Genomic DNA, 25,003 nt, shown 5'->3' on the forward strand with positions numbered 1-25,003 from the left:
TAGCTCCATTCATAACAAATGGGAGAAAAGTGGGTCTTTAAGAGAGGAAGTGATTCACTCAGGGCTTACATAGGTAGGGAAGGACTGGGATGGGGGAAGAACCAGACATCTTGCCTCGCATTTAAAGCACTCCCCCATTATATTTCCTGAGGTGCTTGACAAAATATTTGCAGACCAGGAAAATTCTCTGCATGGTTGCCATCTGGTCCAAGTAGGTGGGGACTTTTTAATCCATTTTCTGAAATCCAGTGAAAGAATGAAAAATGACCTCATGCAACACGGATGTAGGTTTCTTTTTTCAGCATGACAGCTGCTCTAGGGGTCAGTCAGGATACCAAACATCATTTTTAAAGCTGGAAAGAGCTCTTAACTATTTGACTTTTATAACTAAGGAAACCAAGGTGCCCTTAATGATACCAAAGTTGCAGGCATACAGTCAAGGTCTAAACCTTTGCCTTCCAAGAACCAGTTCAGTGATTCTGGCTAAATGTGGCTGATTCAGCCAGTCTGCAGAATGCTTCCAGTTGGTACGAGAATAATCATTAGGATGGTAAGTGTATTAATTAAGGGCAATAATAGCTACTCTAATGGATATGGTCACAAGCTTGAGCAATTTAATGTATTAGAAATTTATTTTTCTCTTGCATAAAGTTCTGACAGCAGAAGGTAGGGTTCACTTTCATGCTGTCCCTTAGAGACTCAGGCTGACAAAGACCATCTTCAGCCTAAGGTTTCCACTGTGAGTTGCAAGACTACAGATTACAAAAGAAAAAATCAATCTCAGAGTCACTGTCATTGAATTGGGCTGGATCCAGACTGATGTGGAAGCTTGGGGGATGAGGAGCTTTATACATAATAAAGTTCTCTGTTGCCACCAAAGGAGTTGATGGCCATTTAAGGAGAGGGTGAAAATTGAGTGACCACAAACTTTCTGAGTGGGTTACGCAATTACTTTGCTAATGTGGTATTTACCATACTTCCCACATCCTGCGTTATTTCATGGGATTTCGTGATCAGATTCTAATCTGTCTGCTAGGGAATGAACAACTTCAGGTAAGTGACCTCTTCAGGCAAGTGACCTCAGCCAGGTGGTTTGGTATCTCCATTGTGCCTTGATACTGAGTATTCAATGATTGCTCTTTGAATTGAATTTGATAAATGTGTGTATTTGAGAATATATCACATTGAAGAATTTAATTAGGAAAAAATGAGAATTTTTAATGGATTTATCAACAAATGTCTTTTCCTTCCTTTCTTCAGCCCTCCTTTTTTCTCTTTTCTCTCTTTTTCTCTTCTCTCTCTCTCTCTCTTTTTTCTCTCTTTTCCTCCCTCCCTCCCTCTCTTTCTTTAAAAAAAAAAAAAAAAACAACTCCAGGCTGGTATCAGCTGTTCGGTGTTATGCCAATGGCAGTAACATAGTATGAGCTCATGAGATATGACAAAAGTTATGACGATATGTGTCAATCCCTGAAGAAGGTGGAGAATCAGATATCTGGTGAAATATTTTCCAGATGGATTTGGAGTCTCTCCTGCTCAGTGTCCTATGAACTTCATTCCAAAAGGTGCCACAGCCCATTTATATATCCCAGAGCAGTAAGAGAGTGACTAAGGTGGGAGACAAGTTGTAGTATTGAGACTTACATGGAATAATCACACAGAAAGATGATAAATACAGAAAGTCCTTCCTTCTAGATGGATCTTTTCTATTCTAGCCTGAGAGATTACTGCTGAGTATTATAAGTCTTCCCACACAACTTGGACTTGACTCCTCATAATGTTGGCTTCGGGACAGTTGATCGGAGTAAAGGGGGTTGTCCAGCTGTTGTGCAGGTGTTGCATGTGGCTGTATGAGCCACATGCTCCAGTGAGGTTATCCCTGCTCAAGCAGAGGGAGGAAAGTGCTGGAGATCAACACTTTCAATCCAGCACTTTCCTCTGGAGATCAACACAAAGGATAATCTATATGGAAATGGCAATAGGCTCTTGGATGCATAGACTAGGAAGAAAAGTGCATTTACTCCTTAAATCAGAAACCAAATGGAACTGATGAAGAAATGTCCAGGATCAGATGGATTTACTGGTGAGTTTGACCACACAATTAAAGAAGAATTGATATCCAGCCTTTCCCGACTCTTTCAAAAAATAGGAGAGACTATTTTCAAACTCATTTTGAGGCCAGCAATGCCATAATACAAAAACCAGACAAACACTGCAAGAAAAGGAAATTACAGGCCAGTATCCTTGATGAATGAATACAGATAGGGAAATCCTCAACAACCTATTAGTAAACTGAATTTCACAATATATGAAAAGCATCATGCACCAAGGTCACATGGGATTTATTCCAGCTTCTTGCTTGGAAAAGAAAGAGTAAAATTGTCTCTGTTTGCAGATGACATGGTCTTAGACAAGAAAACCCTGAAGACTCCACCAAAATACTCTTAGAGCTAATAAACGAATTCGGTAAAGTTGCTGGAAACAAAGTCAATATACAAAAGTCAGTTGTGTTTCTTTCTTTCTTTTTTTTTTTTTTTCAGTTGTGTTTCTATACATTCATAATGATCTATCAGAAAGAGAAATTGAGAGAATGGTCTCATTTATAGTCGCATCAAGACGAATCAATAAAATCCAGAACTATGAGAGGATACCTTTCTGGTGTTTGAGTCAACCGGAATGTGGTGCTTGTTATGAAAGCCCTGGGACACTCATCCTGGTGGCGAGACCATGAGGGGACCGTGGGACCTGAAGAATGACAGAAAAATGCCTGGCTCTTCTTTTTGTCTTGTAAACCACAGACCAGGCGCTGGAGCAGTTTGCAAACCAGAAACACAAATGGAGATAGATGGCTGCCAACTCTCCTGACAGAAGAGCGAGGAGAAGGGCAACTTAGAAACAGAAGACAGTTAGGCAATGACTGCAGAGTCAGTCAAATGTCACAGAAAGGACTGTAGTGCCACCTTTGCCTGTGCCAGTAAAGGCCAGTGGGGAGCCTAGCTGGCTACTCTTACCAGGCCAAAAGGGGGTGCCCGATCGCCTGTGGGGGTGGTGTCTGAGAGGTCTTAGTGGGGAGCCAAGACTTTCCTCCCTCCTATGTGGTGAGGCGGCAAGGATGTCCATGCCCCAGTGTAAGCAGAAAGCACATGGGGGGTGGAGGGCTCTGGAGCCTCAACAAGGCACTCCTCTCCCTTTGTGTTAGTCCATTCTTCCTTGGGCTGCTCTAACACAATACCATAGATGGGGTGGGCGGTTTATTTTATTTTTCTTTTTTTCAAAAATTTTATTTATTTATTTGTCAGAGAGAGAGAGAGAGAGAGAGCGAGAGCGAGAGCGAGAGCGAGCACAAGCAGGGGGAACAGCATGCAGAGGGAGAGAGAGCAGCAGGCTCCCCACTGAGCAGGGAGCCTGATCCAGGACTGGATCCCCAGCCTGGGATCATGACCTGAGCTGAAGGCAGACACCTAATTGGCTGAGCCATCCAGGCGTCCCAAGGTGGACAGTTTATAAATAACGGAAATGTAGGTCTCACAGTTCTGGAGGCTTGGAAGTCTGAGATCAAGGTCCTGGCAGATTCAGTGTCTGATGAGGTCCTACTTCTTCCATGGCTGTGGTTTCGCTGTGCCCTCATGTGGTAGAAAAGGGATGGGGGCTCTCTGATTCTTCTTTTATAAGGGCACTAATCCCATTTTTGGGGGCTCTGCCCTTATGACATAATCACACCCAAAGGCCTCCCTCCAAATACAGTCACCTTGGGCATTAGGTTTTCAACATAAGAATTTGTGGGTCGAGGAAGGGGATGGAGAGGAACCTGAGTCCTGGGGCAGCAGTTCCATCCCTGAACCCCTGCTCCGGGTTCTGTGTGGAAAAAAAAAAAACACTCCATCATGTCATCAGGCTTCTCTGGTTAGATTCCAACCATGGGTGGTCAGATGAAATTTCAGCTGTTACAACTTTCCATTTTTTTTTTAGAGGTTTAATTTTCTTTTTTTTTTAAAATTGTGTTATGTTAGCCACCATAAAATACATAGTCACCATAAAAATTAGTTTTTGATGCAGTGTTCCAAGATTCATTGTTTATGTACCACACCCAGTGCTCCATGCAATAGGTGCCCTCCTTAATACCCACCACTAGGCTCACCCATCCCCCACCCCCTCCCCTCTAAAACCCTCAGTTTGTTTCTTGGAGTCCACAGTCTCTCATGGTTCTCCTTCCCCTCCGATTTCGCCCCCTTCATTTTTCCTTTCCTTCTCCTAATGTCCTCCGTGTTATTCCTTATGCTCCACAAGTAAGTGAAACCATAATGATAATTGACTTTCTCTGCTTGACTTATCTCACTTACCATAATCTCCTCCAGTTCTATCCATGTTGATACAAAAGTTGGGTATTCATCCTTTCGGATGGAGGCAAAATACTCCATTGTATATAAGGACCACATCTGCTTTATCCATTTGTCTGTTGAAGGGCATCTTGGCTTTTTCCACAGTTTGGCTACTGTGGACATTGCTGCTATGTACATACTCCATATGTACATTGGGGTACAGATGGCCCTTCTTTTCACTACATCTGTATCTTTGGGGTAAATACCCAGCAGGGCAATTGCTGGGCCATAGGGTAGCTCTACTTTTAATTAACTTTCTAATATTTTCCTTGCATCGAGGATTGTAAGTGAGTTTCATCTCTACCTTTCTTTATGTTGAGTCTTTGATTTTAGTTTCAAGATTATCCTAGTCTCATGACATGCTTTATATTTCTAAATAATGGTGGTTTGCCCTCTTTTACTATTTCCTGGGTATGTTTTTTAAAATACAGAGGGTTTGTTTGTTTTAGGTTTTGGCAAAACTTAATTAACCATACATTTATCTGGATCTGGACGTTGATTTAAGCAGAGTTACTGTGATGGAAGTGTTTAGAGACAGCCAAGGAAGTTTGAATAAAAACTGGCAATCAGGTAATATTAGATTTACTTTTAGTTTTGTACCATAGTAGCATAGTAGTTATTTAAAAAAGTCTTTATCAGTTAGCAATGTACTAAAATTCTTGACTTTGAAATACTCTTCTGTGTGTGTGTGTTTGTGTGTGTGTATGCACCCTCGTGCACGGGTGTGTGTGCATGCGGGGGTGTATGTGATCTATCTTTTTATATGGTTGGCCATTTCAATAGACATTAAAAATGAAACTAAATAGAAAGGAACTGTGTCACCTTGTCGACTGACTCACCAAAGCCAGAGTGCAGTGGTGAAGTTCTGCCCGTAGATGGCAGTGTTGTGTAAGCCAACACGCCTACATTCATCTAATGGGTCTTTCAGGGATCACTGTTTCTAAGTAGGAAGTATTTCTAGTATTAAAAGCCAGGCCAGATTTTATTGCTTTTAGACAAAAAGTCATGGAAATAGTAGAAAAGCAAAAAAATCAGGTATAGAACAATCATAAATGATTTTTAAAATACGTGATTTATAAGTATTTAGAACTCTTACAGAGAATTTAGGTAGAACAATAAAATAAATCCCCCTCTAAATATATTACCCCTATATAAAAATTTGGTCTCATTGTCTCTCTCTCTCTCTTTCCTTCTTTCTATTTCCACCTCTATTTCTCCATCTCATCTACCTATCTGTATTTTTAACATACGTATTTTTTATTTAGCATAATTGTATTATATGTATTATATATAAAAATATATAAACATTTTTATATATGCACTTTTACCAATGCATTTTTGGGTTTGATATTTTTAAGTTATATTTATTTATTTTAGAGAGAGGGAGAGAGAGAGTACAAGCAGAAGGGGCAGAGGGAGAGGGAGAGAATCTCAAGCAGGCTCTGTGCTCAACACAGAGCCTGACAGTGAGCTCTATCTCAAGACCCTGAGATCATGACCTGAGTCAAAACCAAGAGTCAGATGCTTTACCAACTGTATGACCCAGGTGCCCCCTTTGGACCTTGATTTTAGAAAAGTATATCATAAAGACCATCATTATAGTTAGTATAGTTCTATCTATAGAAAGATTAAGAGATTTTTTTGACTCTAACAATAAGCTGTGTTCCTCAACCAATATCATTGTATTTTAACTTAAATTGACTTAAGTTATCTAAAATTGTTTTAAGGAGATGCTGTAGAATATGATGTATAGAAATAACACAGTCCCTGTCACTAGGCCAACTTGGGTTAGAATCCTTTCTTACGTGATTATGGACATACTCCTTTTTCTTTTTTTGTGAGCTCCAATTTTGTTATTTTAAACATTCTTGTAATATGAGCATTTTTGTGAAGTAATAAAATCTAAAATAAGACCGTCAATGTAAAAAAGCTAGTTTCCTTTCTCAGCAGATCAAGATGACTCTAGAATCTGTGCACAAGTTACTCTATTTATACCTTGCTCCTTCTTCCCAAAATATTTGGGTTTAATTAAAAATTTGTAATGAAGTTAGAAAAATAAGAACAAAAAGGGCAGAAACCACATTGAGATAACCATAAAGATAAAACAGGTGTTTAATGATCCAAAAAGACAAGAAAAAAAGATTGGATTTCATTAAAAGTACAGTTCTGCTCTTCTAAAGTCACAGGTATGGAAATGAGAAGAGAAGCTGCCCGCTGAGAAACCAGTCATTAACCATAAATGTGAGAGAGAAATTGTATGCAGAATGTACAAAGAACTCTCATGGTCAACAGGAAGAAAACAAACACGCCAACAAAAGCTGGACCAAAAATTCTGGGCAGTTTCCTATAAGCTTAAGTCTATACCCACCTTGTGACTGCAGTCCGTTACTGGCTCTCTAAGCAAAATGCAATCCTAGGTTCACACGGAAACCTGGACCCAAATATCTACAGCAACTTCATTCGTAGGAGTAAACAAGGAAACAGCTCAATATCTCTAAATTGGTAGCTAGATAGGCAAACTGAACGCAGCACTAAAGAGAATATCCTATTGATGACACATGAAAAGCTGGGGGAATCTCAGTGCATTCTACTAAGTGAAAGAAACCAGACTTGAAAACCTACACCCCATATGGTTCTGCTTCTGTGACATTCTGGAAGCGGTAAACTAGATGACCAGAAAACAGATCAGCAGTTGACTGGGGCTGGGGAGAGGGAGGGTTGACTACAGAGGGACTCAGAGGAACTTTTAAGGGTGATCGGTCTGTTCTCTGTCTTGAACATGGTTGTGGTTACATAGCTGTGCGCTTGCCAAAATTCATAGAACCATGCACTAAAAAAGGTGTCTAGTTCTACTGTATGTAAACTATATGTCGGTAAATGCCATTAAAATATGCATGATTGTGCATAAAAGCTGATGCTGAGCTTCTTGGAAGCCAATAAAAAAGAAGGAAATGGTCCAACTTACATGCTTCTATCTACAAGACAAATTTCCCGTTCTCAGTGTGACTCAAGGTGTTCCTAGTATCAAAGTTGAAGACAATTTCTCTCTTGGTGACATAGCATAGGAGTTGCACAATGTATAATATTCTAAATAACTCCATAGAAAAATAAATAAATAAATAACTTCATAGGAATTACAAATGTGGAATGCATATGACTATTTCCTGTACAGCTGTTCACTGTATATAGAGGGCATGAGGTGGTAAGGTTGGTGTGTGGCCTGGGAATCCGGTGCACTATCCACCCAGGGACCTTAGAGGGATTTTTCCTTGGTGAATGCCCCAGAGCCAAGGGACCACCCCTTAGCCTTACTTGCTTATAATCTCCTGCTGTTGTTTCAGCCCAGGATGGATTCATGCCAGCCCAAAGGCTAATTTATTCATTTATGACCAAAACCCTAACCTTCCAGTAACCCCGATGGTGACATTCTCTGGCCAACAATGGCCTGCTGGTCATTCCCAGCAGGAGGAGGCATCGTGAATTGGCATATCAACACAGAGATTTGATGAGAACACTGTATTTTCTGAGCTGAGTGTGATCCTGGGTAAGCCTTAGACTTCTGAGACGTAGGAATAATACCTCTTGTTTAAAAGGTGCTGTGAGGAGTAAATAAAATAGTATATATGAATTACTTAGCATAGTGCCTGGGCATGTAATAAGTTCTTAGCACATACTGATTCTTTAAAAAAATTTTTAAATTTATTTATTTATTTATTTGACAGAGAGAGGGGGAAGCAGGCCCTCTGCCAAGCAGAGGGCCCAACACGGGGCTCGATTCCAGGACCCTGGGACCATGACCCGAGCCGAAGGCAGAGGCCTCAACCCACTGAGCCACCCAGGTGCCCTGCACATACTGATTTTCACTGCTTAGCCTCACTTCCAGCAAATTTGCAGATAGGTGGTTGAACAATAGGTCTTCTGCATTATTCTCCTTTGTCACCAGAGTAATCTTTAAAAATGAGGGGGGGTAGCTAGATGTAATTATTCCCATTTAAAACTCTTCAAAGATTTCACATTGTGGTTTCTAACTGCATGTTCTCCTAGGCCTATACCGGTGTTCTCATTTTTGGCCACCAGGGTCAGAATCTCCTGCGGAACTTTAAAAACTACTGATGACTGTTTTTCACCCTGAGAGATGCTGATGAAATTGGTCTGGGTGGTGACTGGGCATTAGGACTTTCTTGAACTCTCTAGGTGATTCCAGTGCAGTATGACCTGACCTCTCTCTACTGTCTAACTGCCTGTCTTCCCGCGCCTCCTCCCCCTTCCTCTCCAACCACCAGGTTTCCTTTCTGATCTGTGTGTTGAGTTCTTTCTCCCTTAGGAAGACCTAGTGCTTCCTCACTGAGCCAGATGCTACCAGCCCTTCCATGCCAACCCCAGATTCCATCTGTTAGGTCAGAACATGGTGTCCTCTTTTATATCAGGAATCTGGAACTTTGGAGGGCTGGGAGTTGAACAGTTAGGATCTTCTGTCCCTGGTTGTACTTGGAAACTTGTGCGTCAGTAGGTATCAATCATAATAGTCACAGGGCTAATCTGGTCTTCGCAGTGAGGATGTGTAAGTCCGTGGTATTCAAAATTCATCTAGCTCTTTGGAGCCCTTTATGCAGGATTGGAACCAGAGTAAGGCAGGTGAGGCACCAGCTTCAGGCACAAAATTTAAGGAGGTACCAAAAAAAAAAAAAAACCCTTCAGTAATTCAGATAAATAACATTTTAATGCAATGTTTAAAAGTAAAAATTTATGCAAAAAATCCACGATGAAAAAGAATTGAGAGGAAAGACTGGATCTATCTTGTGAATAAAGAAATATCGATGGGGACTGTTTTATTTTGTGGCTATACTGTACTCGAGAGAAGTTAATTCTGCGTGCTTTCTTGGGTTGTGTTTCTTAAACTAGGGTGATAGGGATTTCCAGAAGGGTAGAATTTGTGAAGAAAATGTTTTGCAGTAAAATGCAAATGGACCACTTGTGGGAAGGGGTGCAAAATTTCTATGAAAGATTAAAAGAAGTCAGACTGAAAGCTGAGGAAATGTTCCCTCGGAAAGTTTTAGGGTGAGTCCTCAGAATCCTGGAAGATCCTCATTTTATTTATTCTGCCACTAGGTGGGGTCAGTGAGTGGGGTGACGTGATGTGGTCGTAGAGCTTGTCATTAAAGAACGTTTAAGAGTACAAGACATTTGAATTGGAATAACGTGCAGATTAGCTTGTGACTGTACTTGGCTGCAAATGGGAGGGGGACTTGAAATAATGGAAAGAGCCTAAAGTCTGATGAACTTCGTATATGACTTTACGCAAAACTTTCTTGGCCAAGCACCTATTCCCTAGTAAAAATGAAAATGCCGGGACAGAGGAAGTGTAAGGTTATTTCTAGGTTTAATATTCTGAGATATTTCAGGGGCACCTGGGTGGCTCAGTCGGTTAATCGTCTGACTCTGATTTCGGCTCAGGTCATAATCTTAGGGTCTGGAGATCAAGCCTTGTGTTGGACTTCCCACTCAGTGAGAAGCCTGCTTGGGATTCTCTCTCCTTCTCCCTGTCTCTGCCCCTCCTTCGCCACTCATGATCTCTCTTTCTCTCTCTCCCTATTAAAAAAAAAAAAAAATTCCGAGATATTTTGAAAGACAAAGGCTCCTGAGCAATCTTCCTCTAATATGTAATGCATGAATATGACCAGCAGAAGGCAGCAAGTGCCCGCAACTCTCCACCACCCTCTGCCCTGTCTAGTTTTTCTAAAGTTGTAATCTTCCAAACTTTCCACCCGCCCAGGGAGGAGTTGTGGTCCTATAAGGGACACTGTGTTCAGTTCAGCACCTGGGTGGCTCAGTGGGTTAAAGCCTCTGCCTTCAGCTCAGTTCATGGTCTTGGGATCCCGGGATGGAGCCCCACACTGGGCTCTCTGCTCAGCGGGGAGCCTGCCTCCCCAACTCTCTCTGCCTGCCTCTCTGCCTACTTGTGATCTCTGTCTGTCAAATAAATAAATAAAATATTTGGGAAAAAAAAAAAAGAGCCAGTCCTGAAAGAGATTCTCCTTTTCTTTTTTTAAGTTTTGTTTTGTTTTTACATCTGCAAAGTAAAGACATTTTTAAGACATTTTCTTGGCTCCGGGATTTCACTCTCTCTTGGTTTGGCTCCTGTCTCACTGGCCACTCTTTCTCTGTCTCTTGTCAGTTCCTGCTTATCTCCCTCACCTCTCCACATTATCTGACAGGGCCTGGTCCCTGTTCCTCTACTTACACTCATGGCCTTGTGACCTCACACTGGGTCTGAATTCACATCCATATCCCCGACTGGTTCCCTGAGCTCCAGACTCTCATATCCATTTGCCCAAGGCACATCGCCATCTGGAGTGCTAACAGCACAAAATCCAGTATGTCCAAATCAAAGTCCTGATACCTGTCTCCTCCCCCAAAGTTGCTTTTCCTCACCTTTCCCAACCTCAGTAAATGACATTTCATATTTCTTCTTGCTCAGGTCTTTCATTTTTCTGTCACTTGTCACATCCTGTATGTCATCAAAATGTATTTGTTCGACAGTTACAATACGAGCAGAATCTAACCACTCTTCCTACGGCCATGCCAGGGTCTCCTGACTAGATTACCAAGAAAGTGGACATGTCCTGGGCTGGATGCAAGTAAAAAAGGATGTTAAAATTCAACTTTTTTGGCATTTGCTTTGTAAGATGCCCTAGACGTCTATAATAAGGTAAGTATCAAGTGGGTGAGTTTCTTACATTCCCTGACTCTGAATTGCTTCATGTACCCATGGAATCCAACTGCTTCTGCTGTTCTCACCTTCTTTCCCTGACCTTGCTACTTCAGGCATACTGAGGTGGCTACTGAAAGGCCCTGTTTATCTGGGGTCTCATGCTTCTCCCCTTGGCAAGCTCGATCTATGTGCCCATATGCCCTGGGTGTGACTGTGGAATTTTGCGGACTGCTGGTACGATTTTCCCCACTTCTTGTTTTTTACCAAATCAATGAAGATAATAGTGAGTGTCCTAGACTCTAAGATCTTCGAAGTAAAACATTTGTATTACACGTATAGAAATTTTGATTTAAAATCTGCACTAAAATACATTCGCTCGTTCTAGAAGAGCCACTGTGCTAGTTCTAGTCATAGTTTGAGTCTATGCCTTCTTTTGTAATTCAGGCCAGGCCCATTGCTCAGAAGCAAGAGCTCAGAAGCAATGGGCCTGGCCTGAATTACAAAAGAAGATTATCAAAGAATACTCACAGCTTCACCGTATAAAATTGATTGGTGACCAATTAATATGCTGGGACATCGTGTAGTAGGTAAACTTCTTCTGCATCCGCCTCCCGCCCCCCGCCAATGCAGAAGGGAGGCATGGCGTCTCCATTGGGTGGGGGAGTCATCGGGGACCCAAATCTGCCCGATTATTGACTTCAGAGATGAAAAGCCTCGTGGAGAGGCAATAGGGGAGAGAATTTCAAGCAATATTAAAAAGAGCCAATTTGATGGGCTGGCATGATTCCTTGTCCCCTGGGGTTAACTATTCCGGTTTTCCTAAGAATGAGGGTTTCTCAGGGGCTGGGATTTCAGTATTAAATTCGAGAAAGTTCTGTGAAAACCGGGACACTTGGTCTTTGTACGACTCTGTGCTCTTGTGGGGGAGGCCGAGGTTCCGGGAAGGAGAAAGAGACGGAAGTGAAGACAATCAGTTCTCTGTGACCCATAGAGAGCTTTGAGAAAGGAAGAGAAATAGTAAGAATGGTCCATTGAGAGGACATGGGGGGGAGATAGAAATGAGTGTCATGTTTGGAATTTTTACAGTCTTCAGTGGTGGGACATGAGTTGCATGAAGAGTGTTATCAGTCCGTGTCCTCCAGAGAAACAGAACTAGTAAGTACGCACGGAGAGAGAAATTTTGAGAATTGGGTGTGTGGGGACTGGCAAATCCAAAATTGGCGGGCAGGCTGGAAATTCAGGGTAGGGTTGATATTGCAATCTGGAGGTCGAAATCTGTATGTTGACAGCTCGGGCCCAATTTCTATGTTGCCTCTTGAGGAGGAATTGCTTCTCCTTTGGGAAGCCTCAATCTTGGTTCTTAAAGCCTTCAACTGATTGGATGAGACCCCCCCCCACACACACACATTGTGGAGGTGTTCGGTATAGATAAATGTTTTTGTGATTTGTCCCGCATCACTGACCACCTGGGCCTGCATATACACAGGTGGGCTAAGGAATGTTATTTGTGACACTGGCGCTGTGTGAATGACCTTGGGAGCCAACTGTTTAAAATATATTGTCTGGCCTCCAGGAACAGCCCCTCTGTTGTGGACGTCAAGAGCTACAGCCTTGTCTCCCATCCCCTCCTGCGCCAGGCAGGGCTGCCCCCCGCCCCGCCATGGGACAAACTGGACATGCTGCTTGCTCCAAACTGCACGTAGATGAACAAATGTTTAATTTCAAACCCTATTATTTGCCCTATAAATATGGCTCTTGTGGGAATGGTCCATTGGAAGTGTCCCCTGAGGAGAGGACGCTCCGCCCAGGCCTCTCAGTCAGGACTGCGGCCTGTGTGTCTCCACCAGGCTTCCCAGCAGCTGAGGTGGGGTGTTGTAAGTATCCAGTATGAGGTAAAGTGGCCTTATTCTCATTTTTGCCTACTATTCTCTTCCTGTATGTGTAGATTCCTTTTCTCCTCTGTTTCTATTTTTTTTTCTGTAATAATAATAATAAAGTTTTCTTTCCTTTTTGAAGCAAAACAGGTCTGTGGTGAATCTTTTCTGCAGCATGGGAGACTCTGTGTTGTGATAAGGGCTACTGATGTAGATGTAGATGTTCATCACATTAAAAAATAACTTGGCAGCAACATTTAAATGGGCATTGACCACTCCACTGGGCGTGGACACATAAAATTAACCATTATCAGAGGTAAATGGAGGGGTGGAGTGATGGGAGAATCGACCCTTTGTGAGGGTGAGGTGTGGATCCCCAGGCAGAGTCTACTTGATACAGGCTCCGTCTGGGTCTAGGAAATGGCTCATGTCATGAAGCAGTGCAGCAGCTATAGGGACCCATGGAACAGCCAGGGTGCCACCTGACAGAGGAAGCCTCAGGCATCTGCCCCACTCAGAGGAAAGATGGCAGAAGTTTTGTAGCTGGACTTGCAGTGCGCCTGAAGCCTCCACAGCCTCTGCCCTCCTCACCGGGACTGCGTGTCTTAAGGGAATCCCACCCCTGTCCCCTTCCCTCTGCTTAAGATGAAACAGTAGGAGGAAGAACAGATGCAGGGAAGTTTATATGGTGCCCAAGCAACCCTGTGCTGACTTCTCAAACCACTGGAGGGAACTGAATTTTCTTGAAGGCACCTAGATTTCACTCATTGGTTAATTCAACACAAAACAGAAATACTGAACTGAAAAGATAGAATAACTGAAAATCAAAGCTCAGAGTTCCCCTAGGTCCAATGAGGGTCCCATATGTCTCCCCAAGGGAGGAAATTCTGGGTCTGTCTTCCATCTCTCATCTCTCTGGACATTACACAGCTCCAGGACCCAAGCTTAAGTGTTTGCCACGTCCTTACCCATCTGCAGGAGAAAATGGTTTCAGAGCTCCATGTTCCCCAGTCAGCGGTTTTATAAAAAGCTGGGCCCAAAGCTCTCCCCTTTCTTTTTGTGACTTCCAATTCTTTTGCCCCTCCCTGCCTCCCATTTTTTGTTTCCTAGCATGTTTTTTTATTTTACCAGGGTTATTGATATGAAGAGCCAAGCTCATCATTTCTGGACACTGAACCCATTTAAAGATATTTTTAAATTGACAATGGAAGCTCTTCACTCGATCTTGTAGCAGTTTGTCACTTTAGAACTAAGTTGTTCTCATAGCTTCTGAGTTGACTTTCATGTGTTCCTGTCATACAACTCTATTTTGGAGTTATTTTTGGCTCCTTACATTTCCACTGGGCACTTTCACAACCCACTGCTTGTGAGATTTGCTTCTGTTCCCCCTGACTGCTTTGCATAAGCCCCTCCAGGCCCAGACCAGAGGCTCAAGCTATATAAAAGGAGCCTTTGTTACTTGAGCTGAGGTGTGTCAGGCAGGCAGGGGGAGCAAGATGACGTCACAGAGGCAGGTCCTCCTCTGCTTGTTGCTGTGGGTCTCAGGTGAGAAACTGAGAAGTGCCACAGTCCTTCTGGACTAGTGTCATTTTAAATAATTTTTTAAGATATATAATGAGAAACACTGGTTATTTCCAAAATAGACCCAATGATGTACTGCCATGTGGTACCATTAGGAAGCACGTTTGCAATGACATATTTCAGCATGAGGGGGATAAACTGTGTCTGTATCACCATTTTTCTGATTGCAGGTGTCCATGGGGATATCACGATGACTCAGTCTCCAGGCTCCCTGGCTGTGTCTCCAGGTCAGCGGGTCACCATAAACTGCAGAGCCAGTCAGAGTGTTAGCAACTATGTAGCCTGGTACCAGCAGAAACCTGGGCAGTCTCCCAGGCTCCTCATCTATTATGCATCCAGCAGGGCCACAGGCATCCCAGACCGGTTCAGCGGCAGTGGGTCTGGGACAGACTTCACCCTCAGCATCAGCAACCTCCAGGCCGAAGATGTGGGGGACTATTACTGCCAGCATCATTATAGCTATCCACCCACAGTGCTTCAGCCCTGAACACAAACCTGCTGCTCGGGGCCATGGGTCAGTGAGGCTTTGCTGCACCAGCTGCTTCCTCCCTGCTCAGCCCTGAACATGTGCGTTCCCCTATTTGCCAGAGAAGTCACTTCTCCTGACATACTCCTTGCAGGGCTTGTAAGATCCCAGCAGAAAATGAAGGGAGTGGACTTCTCCTGCATCTCCCCATACCACTTTTTTTTTTTTTTTAAAGATTTTATTTATTCATTTGCTAAAGAGAAGGAGGGAGCACAAGCAGGGGGAACAGGAGGCAGAGGTGAGAAGCAGGCTCCCTTCTGAGCAGGGGGCCCAATGCGAGAATCCATCCCAGGATGCTTTGAACTCTCCTATTCAGAATCCCCCCTATGGAAGGTAGTGTCCCTCTCGCTTTTTCCTCCCATAGGCCCTGTTTCCCAGCCTTCCTGGGCAGAGTCCTGGACATTCATTTCTGCTCCGGCTCCTTTCCTACCTCCCTTCTCTCTCTCCCAGGTGTACTCATTCTCACAAAGGCAATTCTCGCATTATTTTTTTCTTTTTGATTTTATCTATTTATTTATTGCTGATGAGGAGGGGCTGAGAGAGATGGCAAGACTTTCAGGTAGACACCCTGTTGAGTCAGACCTGACGCCCGCTGTGTCTCACACGCCTGAGATCATGACCTGAGTTGAAACCAAGAGTCAGACGCTCAACAGACTGAGCCACCCAGGCGCTCTGATTCCCTCACTCTTCAACCCTGTCACTTTAGGAACACAGGATACTATGCCTCAACACATTTTTCACCACTTGTCATCTTTTCCTTTAAAGTCGTCCCTTGGGCATTCGGGTCCAGGACCCCAGGACCATGGCCTGAGCTGAAGGCAGAGACTCAACAGACTGAGCCACCCAGGCATCCCTGAGATCCCGAGATGCTCAGCATTGTAATGGTGGAGAGCTGGTCATGATTTTCTATTTTTTTTATTTTTTCAATTTATTTATTTTTAGGAAAACGGTATTCATTATTTTTTCACCACACCCAGTGCACCATGCAATCCGTGCCCTCTATAATACCCACAACCTGGTACCCCAACCTCCCATCCCCCCGCCACTTCAAACCCCTCAGATTGTTTTTCAGAGTCCATAGTCTCTCGTGATTCACCTCCCCTTCCAATTTACCCTAACTCCCTTCTCCTCTCTAACTCCCCATGTCCTCCATGATATTTGTTATGCTCCACAAATAAGTGAAACCATATGATAATTGACTCTCTCTGCTTGACTTATTTCACTCAGCATAATCTCTTCCAGTCCCGTCCATGTTGCTACAAAAGTTGGGTATCCATCCTTTCTGATGGAGGCATAATACTCCATAGTGTATATGGACCACATCTTCCTTATCCATTCATCCGTTGAAGGGCATCTTGGTTCTTTCCATAGTTTGGCGACCGTGGCCATTGCTGCTATAAACATTGGAGTACGGATGGCCCTTCTTTTCACGACTTCTGTATCCTTGGGGTAAATACCCAGGAGTGCAATTGCAGGGTCATAGGGAAGCTCTATTTTTAATTTCTTGAGGAATCTCCACACTGTTCTCCAAAGAGGCTGCACCAACGTGCATTCCCACCAACAGTGTAAGAGGGTTCCCCTTTCTCCATATCCTCTCCAACACATGTTGTTTCCTGTTTTGTTAATTTTGGCCATTCTAACTGGTGTAAGGTGATATCTCAATGGTCATGATTTTCTGATGGTGCACCCAAGGCATGGCCAGGAGAGTGACTGATCAATATTGGGTGGGGAGAGACAATTGGAGGAGAATCAGCCAAACAACTGAGAGAGCAGGTAATGGAAGGTCATATACTGAGTACACTGAAACCACTGCGAATTGTGACAGGCTGTGAGAGGCTGTAGGAGGTGGGAACTGAAATATTCCAGAAACCGGGAGAGACTTTGGGGCTGATGTTTGTCTGCAATAAGGAATGATACTAGGAAGGAATGATACTAGAGTGGTGTAGTCTACCTATCTTGATTTCAAACACTGTTCTTCCACTTTATGGGCAGGCCAAGAAGTCTAAAAGTGGCTGAAAGGGGCGACAGAAGCTCGGTGAGCAGGCTGCTGGGGAAACACAGAAGACAGGGTGGGGGCTACTGTGAATGTCAGTGGTTTGGTGGGTAAGCGTCGGGGGAGAAGGTGTCCAGGTGGTGAGTCCTTTATCTTTCCCATCTTCTATATTTTTTGTTTGCCTCACTCTTAAACCTGCTTTGCTGTTCTTTCCAAATTTAAAATGTTTTCTAGTGACAAAAGGAGGCTGCTCTTTGCTCCTGGTTTTGCACTAGAAGATTTGTTTTTTGATATTAAAAATATGTTGGGAAGAGAATAATGTGCATTGGTTCCAGCACAAGAATAGACTGAGATATAGTGTTGTCTCCTTCCTGAGCTGTTTTTTTCTGGATAAAATTTGAATGGCAAAGTCAGGAAATAGGAATGCTCAGCAGATGGAGACTACAAACATCTGGTAGAGAGGAGGTTCTGCATGGGGACGGCTGTTGGAGTCAATGGGAAGCAAAGTAGGAACCTGAGTGGAGAAGGCCAGACTGGGGCTGTCATGACTAGCATGAGGGCTGAAGTCTGATGTGGGGTCCTGTCATTGTGACAGTACATCCTGATGTTGTAAGACCGAAGTCAGCCATATTGTCTTCATCTTGCCGGCTGCGGATGGTAGGAGTCAAGTCTGTCCTAGAGCTGCTGCCTCTGAATGGGCGGGCACCCCACTAACTCACGTGGAAGGGAGGTAAATGAGGGCCTTTAACCCCTGCTGGTGCAGGCCAAGCAGTGCTTCCTGGCCGGGCTCTCACTGGTCCTGCAGCTGATGGAGACTCTCTCCTGGGGAACCGCCAGGGACCTGGCAGCTTGGGAGAGTGTCATGTGCTCACCTGAAGCTGCCATCAGAAGCACACTGGGCTGATGCAGAGATGCTGTGTTTCTGTTAGAGCCAGAGTGGGTTTCCCAAGGTGAGGCCAGGCCCTAAACAAGCCTGTGCGGTTGGTGGCATTCATTTCCTGTCCCCTCCCAATACCACTCTTCTCAGGGAGCATGAGGGTCCCCCTGGGGACATTTTCTCGCCTGCATCATAAGAGCAGGAGCCTGCGGAACTGGCACCATCAGGCTGCCTCTTGCCCTCCCAAGGCTGCTCATACCTTCTCCGTGGAAAAGACCCAGTGAGCAGCATCAGGCCTGTGGTGGAGGCAATAGGGGTGGGAGGTTGATGCAAATCCCCATGGAGGACGAAGGCAGAGCTGACAGAGTCCAAGGTCGTGGTGGTACCTGGTGGTGCTGTCTGCCTGCCACTCCCTTGGACCCCCTACCATTGCCTGGCCCTCGCCCTGACAGATGACAAACAGCTAGAATGACCCGTTAGGCGATGGTAAGTCACATGTGGCTCAGCCTGCTCCTGTCTGGGAAAAGTCACTGGGAGCCACTTGGGAATGCATTTTGTAGAAGATGAAGAATTAGTTCATGAGAAATTGTTGAGGTGATAGAGGATGTGCTCTACCTTGCGAGCTGGGATTCACACAGGTCTGTCTTCTGGGCTTTGTCATGGTGCCTTCACACCACACGTCAATGTTAGAGGCAGGGTGAATGTGAGTTGGGCACAGGGGCTTCTCAACTCTGAGCGGGAGTGACTGCTCTGCCTGGGCTTCAGGAAGACAGGACATTGGTTTCCAGGACTGAGCAGTGTGCTTATCCACACTCAGGCAAGTTCCTTGATTAGTGTCTGTTCCCAGCCTTCACCAAGGTTCCATGCTCAGCCCTCTCACCATTTCCAGGTCCTGAGGACATGTCAGGACTTCATTTGAAGGCCTTTTACTCAGTGGGGCTGGCTTCCTCTCCCCATTGGAGCCAGGCCACCCTAGTTCACTCTTTTATAATCCCACAGCTTTCTCTTCCTGACCATAATCACAATTTGAAATAAATTCTGTGTTAATTCTAGGGATTAAGAGTGTTCCTGAAATAACGTATATCCTCACAGTAGGATAGCCCAGGGTACTCCCCAATGTGTCATCAGACTAGAAGGCAAAGTTTTAAGAAACTGGTCCCCCAATCCCTTGGGACATGCTTGTGCTATACATGGAAATTTCTTTTGACTCCAAGTCCCACAGGGTGTTCTGAGAGCACATGCCACTTTGGGCAAAACCTTAAGCTCTTCTGAGCTGATTTGCATGTTGTGTCATTAGAAAAAACCCCAGGCTGCTCTCAACATCCTTAAAGGCAGCAGTCAGGGCCTCCGAGGAGCAGCCTCCAGTCCAGTTCTCCAAGATGGGGTCTGGGGCTCCCCTGCTGTGGATCCTTTGCTCTGGGCTCTGGTGAGAGGGGGGCACACAGAGAAATGGTGGGCAAACTCACTGTGACTTCGATACTTTTGGTATCTCTGGGTTCTTGGTGGCTGGAATTCAAGCATTTGGCATGGGGTTCCAGTTGCCCACTTCCCTTCCATTTTTTGGTTCCTCAGAATGTTGTCCATGACCCTGACTACAAGGTCATCAGTGCTGTGGGTCTCCACTGGGATGCTCTCAGCACCTCTGTCAAATTTGTTGAGTTTCTCATTCTAGGCTGCACTGGGGACATTGTGCTGACCCAGTCTCCAGCCTCTTTGACTATGTCTCCAGGGCAGAGGACCACCATCTCTTGCAAGACCAGTCAGGAAGTCAGTGACATTTTGGGCATTACACACTGTATTACATGGTATCAACAAAAATCAGGACAGTGTCCGAGAATCCTGATTTATAAAGCATCTAGTGGAGTGTGTGGGGTCCCGGTCCGGTTCAATGGTGGTAGGTCTGGGATGGAATTCAGTCTCACGACTGGTCTGGTGGAGGATGGGGATGCTGCCAGTTATTACTGCCAGAAGAGTAAGGAGACTCCTCTCACGGTGCTCTGGGTGTAAACAAAACCCTCCACAGGTGGCTGCTCAGTTAGGCTCCATTCTTCAGGTGTTTCTCCTCATGACCCAGGGTCTCTGGGTGGTTTGGGTAAAAGGGTCAGACTATGAGAGAGGAGGATCTCGGACTGACATGTGTCTGTGTGTTTGTGTTTTCCACAGAACCTGTTTTATAATTTAATGATCATATGACTACAGGGCTCACATAGTCACCCTCCATGTTGTTCAGAAACCAAGAACTGAATGTAGTTATCTGTGCTCCTTTGATTCAGGTTTCTCTATCTCTGCATATTTCTCAAAATGACTTCTTCTGTCCTAGATTATTTACTTGTCTTTTTCACCTTGTCCAATTATCATGTCCTTTTTCTATGAAACCCATCATGTATCTGGCCAAGGTCTTTTTTCTTGTCTTCCTTTTCTGTTTTCTAGAACATTACAGGTAGGCTGAACTCCAGAAGCCTAAGTATGCACAGTGACAAGGATGAAAGGGACAGTTTTCACATCCAATTCCATCCCTACCTTGGCCTCCCTTGGGCTTCTGTATCCTCCCCAGGGGGAGCTGGGAAAACTGACAAATAGTGTCCTGTAACATGTCAGGGTCCTGAGATTCCCATTAGTTTCTAAGCTTGTAACACTGTATCACCACATAGGAATTTTACTGTCCTATTCCTTTTTTACTGCCCCATGAAAAGTTAGCACTAACTTAGTGGCTAAAACACACATTGATCATCACATAGTGTCTAGGTGTCAGTCTTCTAGGCAGGGTTTAGCTGGGTTCTCTTCTTGGGGTCTTCCAGGATGAAACCAAGGTGTTGGCCCGACTCCTTTCTCATCCAGAGTCTTGAAGAATTTGTTTCCAAGATCTTTTCAGGTTGTGGGAAGAATTCTTTTCTTTGTGACTATGTGACTAAAGGTCCTGACGTTTGGTGCTGTAGGCCGGAGGTCACCTCAATGTTCTAGAGGCCACTCAAAGTTCCTGACATGTGAGATCCTTACTAATCATAGCAGCAAGGGGAAATTCATCCGCAAGGGAGAGATCTTAGTTCCTCCCTTAAGGGCTTCGTCCTGATTTAGTGAGGTCCAGCCAGCATAATCTCCATTTTAATTAACTGAGATTCAACTGATTTGGGATGGTAGTTGCATCTGTCAAATCCCTTCCGCTCTGCAAATCATATGGGCTCGAAGGAAGTTGAGCTCTGCCCACACTGAATGGGAGGGCATGAACCCTGGGCTGTAGGTGTCATGGGCCCCCCCACCCAAGTTCTGTCTGCTACAGCTGTCACACTTACTTAAGGCTTTTTTGTTTGCTTATTTCCATTTTATTTCTCCCAAGAGTCCCTAGTGCTGAGGAAATCAAATAAAAATTCTCCCCAGGTAATGGATCATGAAGAGCATCGGACCCACACCTCAGGACCATGTTTCCATTCTAGCTTCTCATATTTCTCCTGTTGCTTCCCAACTGAAGAAATAGCCAATATTTCTCTCAGTTTTGTGTTTAATTTGTAATAAATGGATAAACAAATAATATTAGACATGTAATTTGAAAAATGCCTGAATTAGGAAAGAAAGAACCATCTCATAGGAATGGCCTATGCTCCTACCCTAAGAATCTAGAAAATAAAGAGCAAATAAAATCCAAGCAGGTAGAATGAAGGAAATATAAAAACTAGAGTGGAAATCAATGGAATATATATTTTAGCCCCTCAAAACTTAGGATCATTTTAAAACCAGCATGGTGTAGAGAGCTAAATGTATTGTCGTGCTAATGAGCCAAGGGCTGTGTATCATTCAGTTTCAGAGGGAAAGGTAAATGTTTTAGCTCAGCCTTATAGGTGGGTGGAGGGTGGTTCTCTTCTCTAGAGGGAGCCAGGGTCTGTCATCCGCTGAACATCCTTGCATATATCTAGGCTCCAGATCACACACTGGGGTTCTAGTTTCCCTCGCTTTGGGGGTTCAGAGGTCTTTACAAAGACCTTAATGTATGGACAAGGGCTCAGTTCAGCAGCGGCCAGGGGAAGAGAGGGCACTCCTGTGGGGGTTGGGATTTGCTGATGGAAATTATGCTCACCAGATTCTTACCACAGAAGAAATTCACCTCCGACACTGCCCCTTTCTTTGGTAATAGGGTTGAATTAAGCTGTCTGGATAGGAATGTGTAAGTGATGCCCTGGTCCAGAGGTCCACATGCCTCCCAAAAGCCCTTGAGAACCTTCCCTCTCCTCTGCCAGCCTAACTTCTCCAGGTGGAAGGATCACAGGGACTTCTAAGCCAGGACTCCCTCACCCACGAGCTGCTGCATTGCTTCTTCCTTAGCAACCACAAAACCCTCTGAATTGGATGTGGGTGGGAACTCTTAACTGTCTTACCATCAGACGCCCTGGAGGCCTAAGGTGCAGCCTATTACTGTTGCCAGCAGGGGGCAGCTACCCACCCACAGTGTTGGAGACAGCAACAAAAATTACAGCTGTGTGCCCTGCTGTGCTCCCTTGCATACCCTGAAAGTCATGGTCTCTGCTTCTTAGTCTGGGAGACCTCACTGTGGCCCTCTGTGGTGCCTGGGCATGGCTGACTGTAGAAGATGCTTGACTTTCAGAGGGAAGAGGAGGAACAGCATCTGGAGAATGAGTCAGTTCTCAGTGGGCTCTATTTTGGCGGCAGCCTGGGTCATGAAGGGAAAGGTGCAGGTGTGATGCCATTCCTCCAGAGCATTACTCTTGTTTTGTTTTTGTTTGTCTGTTTAAGATTTTTATTTATTTATCTGCCAGAGAGAGAGCACAAGTAGGCAGAGGGAGAAGCGGTCTCCCCGCTGAGCAGAGAGCCAGACATGGGGTTTGATCCTAGGACCCTGGGATCATGACCTGAGTTGAAAGTGAACACTTAACTGACTGAACCACCCAGGTGCCCACCACCCACTTAGGTCATTCTTATAACAAAATTACATTCTGCACTACCCCATAAGGCTTTATTTGCTAACGGGATTGGGTTAAACCTGTCTGGACAGGTACCTATAAATAATGCCCTGGACCAGATGTACACACACCACAAAAGCACTGAGAACCTTCCCTCTACTATGCTTGCCTAACTTAGACAAATGGAAGGACCGCAGGGACTTATAAGCCAGGACCTCCTCACTCACACCCTGCTGATTTATATCTTACTCTGGAACAAATAATCCAAAAATTTATATGGAACCAGAGAAGAGCCCCAATCACCAAAGGAATGTTGTAAAAGAAGAGCAAAGCTAAAAGGCATCACAATTCCAGACTTCAAGCTCTATTACAAAGCTGTCTTAATCAAGACAGTATGGTACTGGCACAAAAACAGACCCAAAGACCCATGGAACAGAATAGAGAAAGCAGAAGTAGACTCTCAACTCTATGGTTAACTAATCTTTGACAAAGTATGAAAGAATACCCAATGGAAAAAATGTAAATCTCTTCAACAAATGATGTTGGGAAAATTGGAGAGCTTGATGCAGAAGAATGAATCTGGGCCAGTTGCTTAGACCGTACACTAAAATAGACTCAAAGTGGGTGAAAGACCTCAGTGTGAGACAGGAATCCATCAAAATCCTAGAGGAGAACACAGGCAGCCACCTCTGTGACCTAGGCCACAGCAACTTCTTGCTGAATGTTTCTCCAAAGGCCAGGGAAACAAAGACAAGAAATGAAGTATTGGGACTTCATTGGGATTAAAAAGATTTATGGCAGAAAAAAGTGGTGGTAGAAGTACAAAATAGAGAACCATGAGAAAACAGTTATAGCCTACATTGCACCATTATTGTGCTAGTCAAGGTTGGACAACCAGCTATCCAGAAAAATAAAAGTTCAGAAAGAAGAAATATTTATTTATTTATTTATTTAATATTTTTTAAAGTGTAAGGAGTTGAGTCAGTGATATTGTAATAGTACTGTATAGTGACAGGTGTGGCCATAGAATAATGTATAAACTTGTTGAATCACTATGTTGTATAGATAAAATAATATAGCCCTGTGTGCCAATGAGGCTAAAACAAAAAATGAGGAAACACTTAAAATCTGTGATCCAAACATCTTCCATAGGAATCCAAAGAAAAATAAGTTCTGGTTCATGGTCGGTGTTCCAGGAGGTTTCTGAATTCACCTCCTCCTTTGGACACATGGAACCTACAGCTGCACATGGGACAATTCCTACTGTGAGACATCCAGAAACTAGCTAAGGGACTCCTACACATTGGGTTAAAGTGGTCATACCCACATTGAAACACGTGCACAATGCTGGGACACATTCTTGCCATAAAGTCCACCTCCAACAGAACAGTATACCATTGGAAGGAAACTTGTAAACCCCGGTTTCTCCCTGAAGAGCAAAGGGTTTGGACCCAACTTCTAGTGCCCCAACTTGGCAAAACTTCCACCTGAGGAACTGGCCCCCAAACACCTCTATCTGGAAGCCAGCAGGACGTGCACAAAGACGCCCCCAAGACACTAGTAAACAAAGTAACAGGGAGCAGACAGAACAGCCCATCTCCCAGTCTTACCCTCCAAGAAGCCTATTTTCAGATCTTAAAGACTCCTGCCTAACAGTTAGGCTTCCAATTCAGAACACATCTATGGGCTGACTGCATTCCTCCCTGGAAATCAGGGAAGCCTATGTTTGCAATCTGCATTCTCTCTCTGCCCAGCTCCAGGTCCCTGGTGTCTCCCTGGAAAGAGCTTGTGCACTTGTCTGGTGCCCCAGCAATCCTTGACCACCTGGCTCTGTTGGCTAGCAGGGCTCAAGTTCTCAGACCTATAGGTCTAGAGCAAATAGAGACAAATAAGTATTTGCAGAAATAACACTTGCGTGTTAGAACTGGCAAAGTAATACTGGCAGTACACTTGCAAATATTACAATAAGCTCATGATAAACTTCCAAAAAGATGAGCTTGCAAAAATAATATTTGTGTATTATAATTTTAAATAATACAATAAATTTGTATAATAAATGGTAAGACTTTATTAATTTGATATCTTGACTGAGTATAAGATTTTTCTGGATTGATTTTCTGCAATTTCATTTATTATGGCATCAAAATTTGTACT

At 44.2% G+C, this 25,003-nt stretch overlaps 1 long non-coding RNA gene and 2 gene segments (V, D, J or C); 2 read left to right on the top strand and 1 right to left on the bottom strand.

Moving 5' to 3' along the window:
* Nucleotides 1–25,003, bottom strand: part of LOC131807768 (immunoglobulin kappa variable 2-29-like) — a 92,385-nt gene that overhangs the window by 12,960 nt on the left and 54,422 nt on the right.
* Nucleotides 1–25,003, top strand: part of LOC131807797 (uncharacterized) — a 40,570-nt gene that overhangs the window by 8,302 nt on the left and 7,265 nt on the right. The gene's annotated exons all lie outside the window — the stretch shown is intronic.
* On the top strand, nucleotides 14,444–15,045 carry LOC131807792 (immunoglobulin kappa variable 4-1-like). The segment is given in 2 exon segments: nucleotides 14,444–14,507; nucleotides 14,714–15,045. Coding segments are annotated over 2 exon segments (366 nt in total).

This window comes from Mustela lutreola, chromosome 9 (assembly GCF_030435805.1).
Source record: "Mustela lutreola isolate mMusLut2 chromosome 9, mMusLut2.pri, whole genome shotgun sequence".
Lineage (NCBI taxonomy): Eukaryota > Metazoa > Chordata > Mammalia > Carnivora > Mustelidae > Mustela > Mustela lutreola.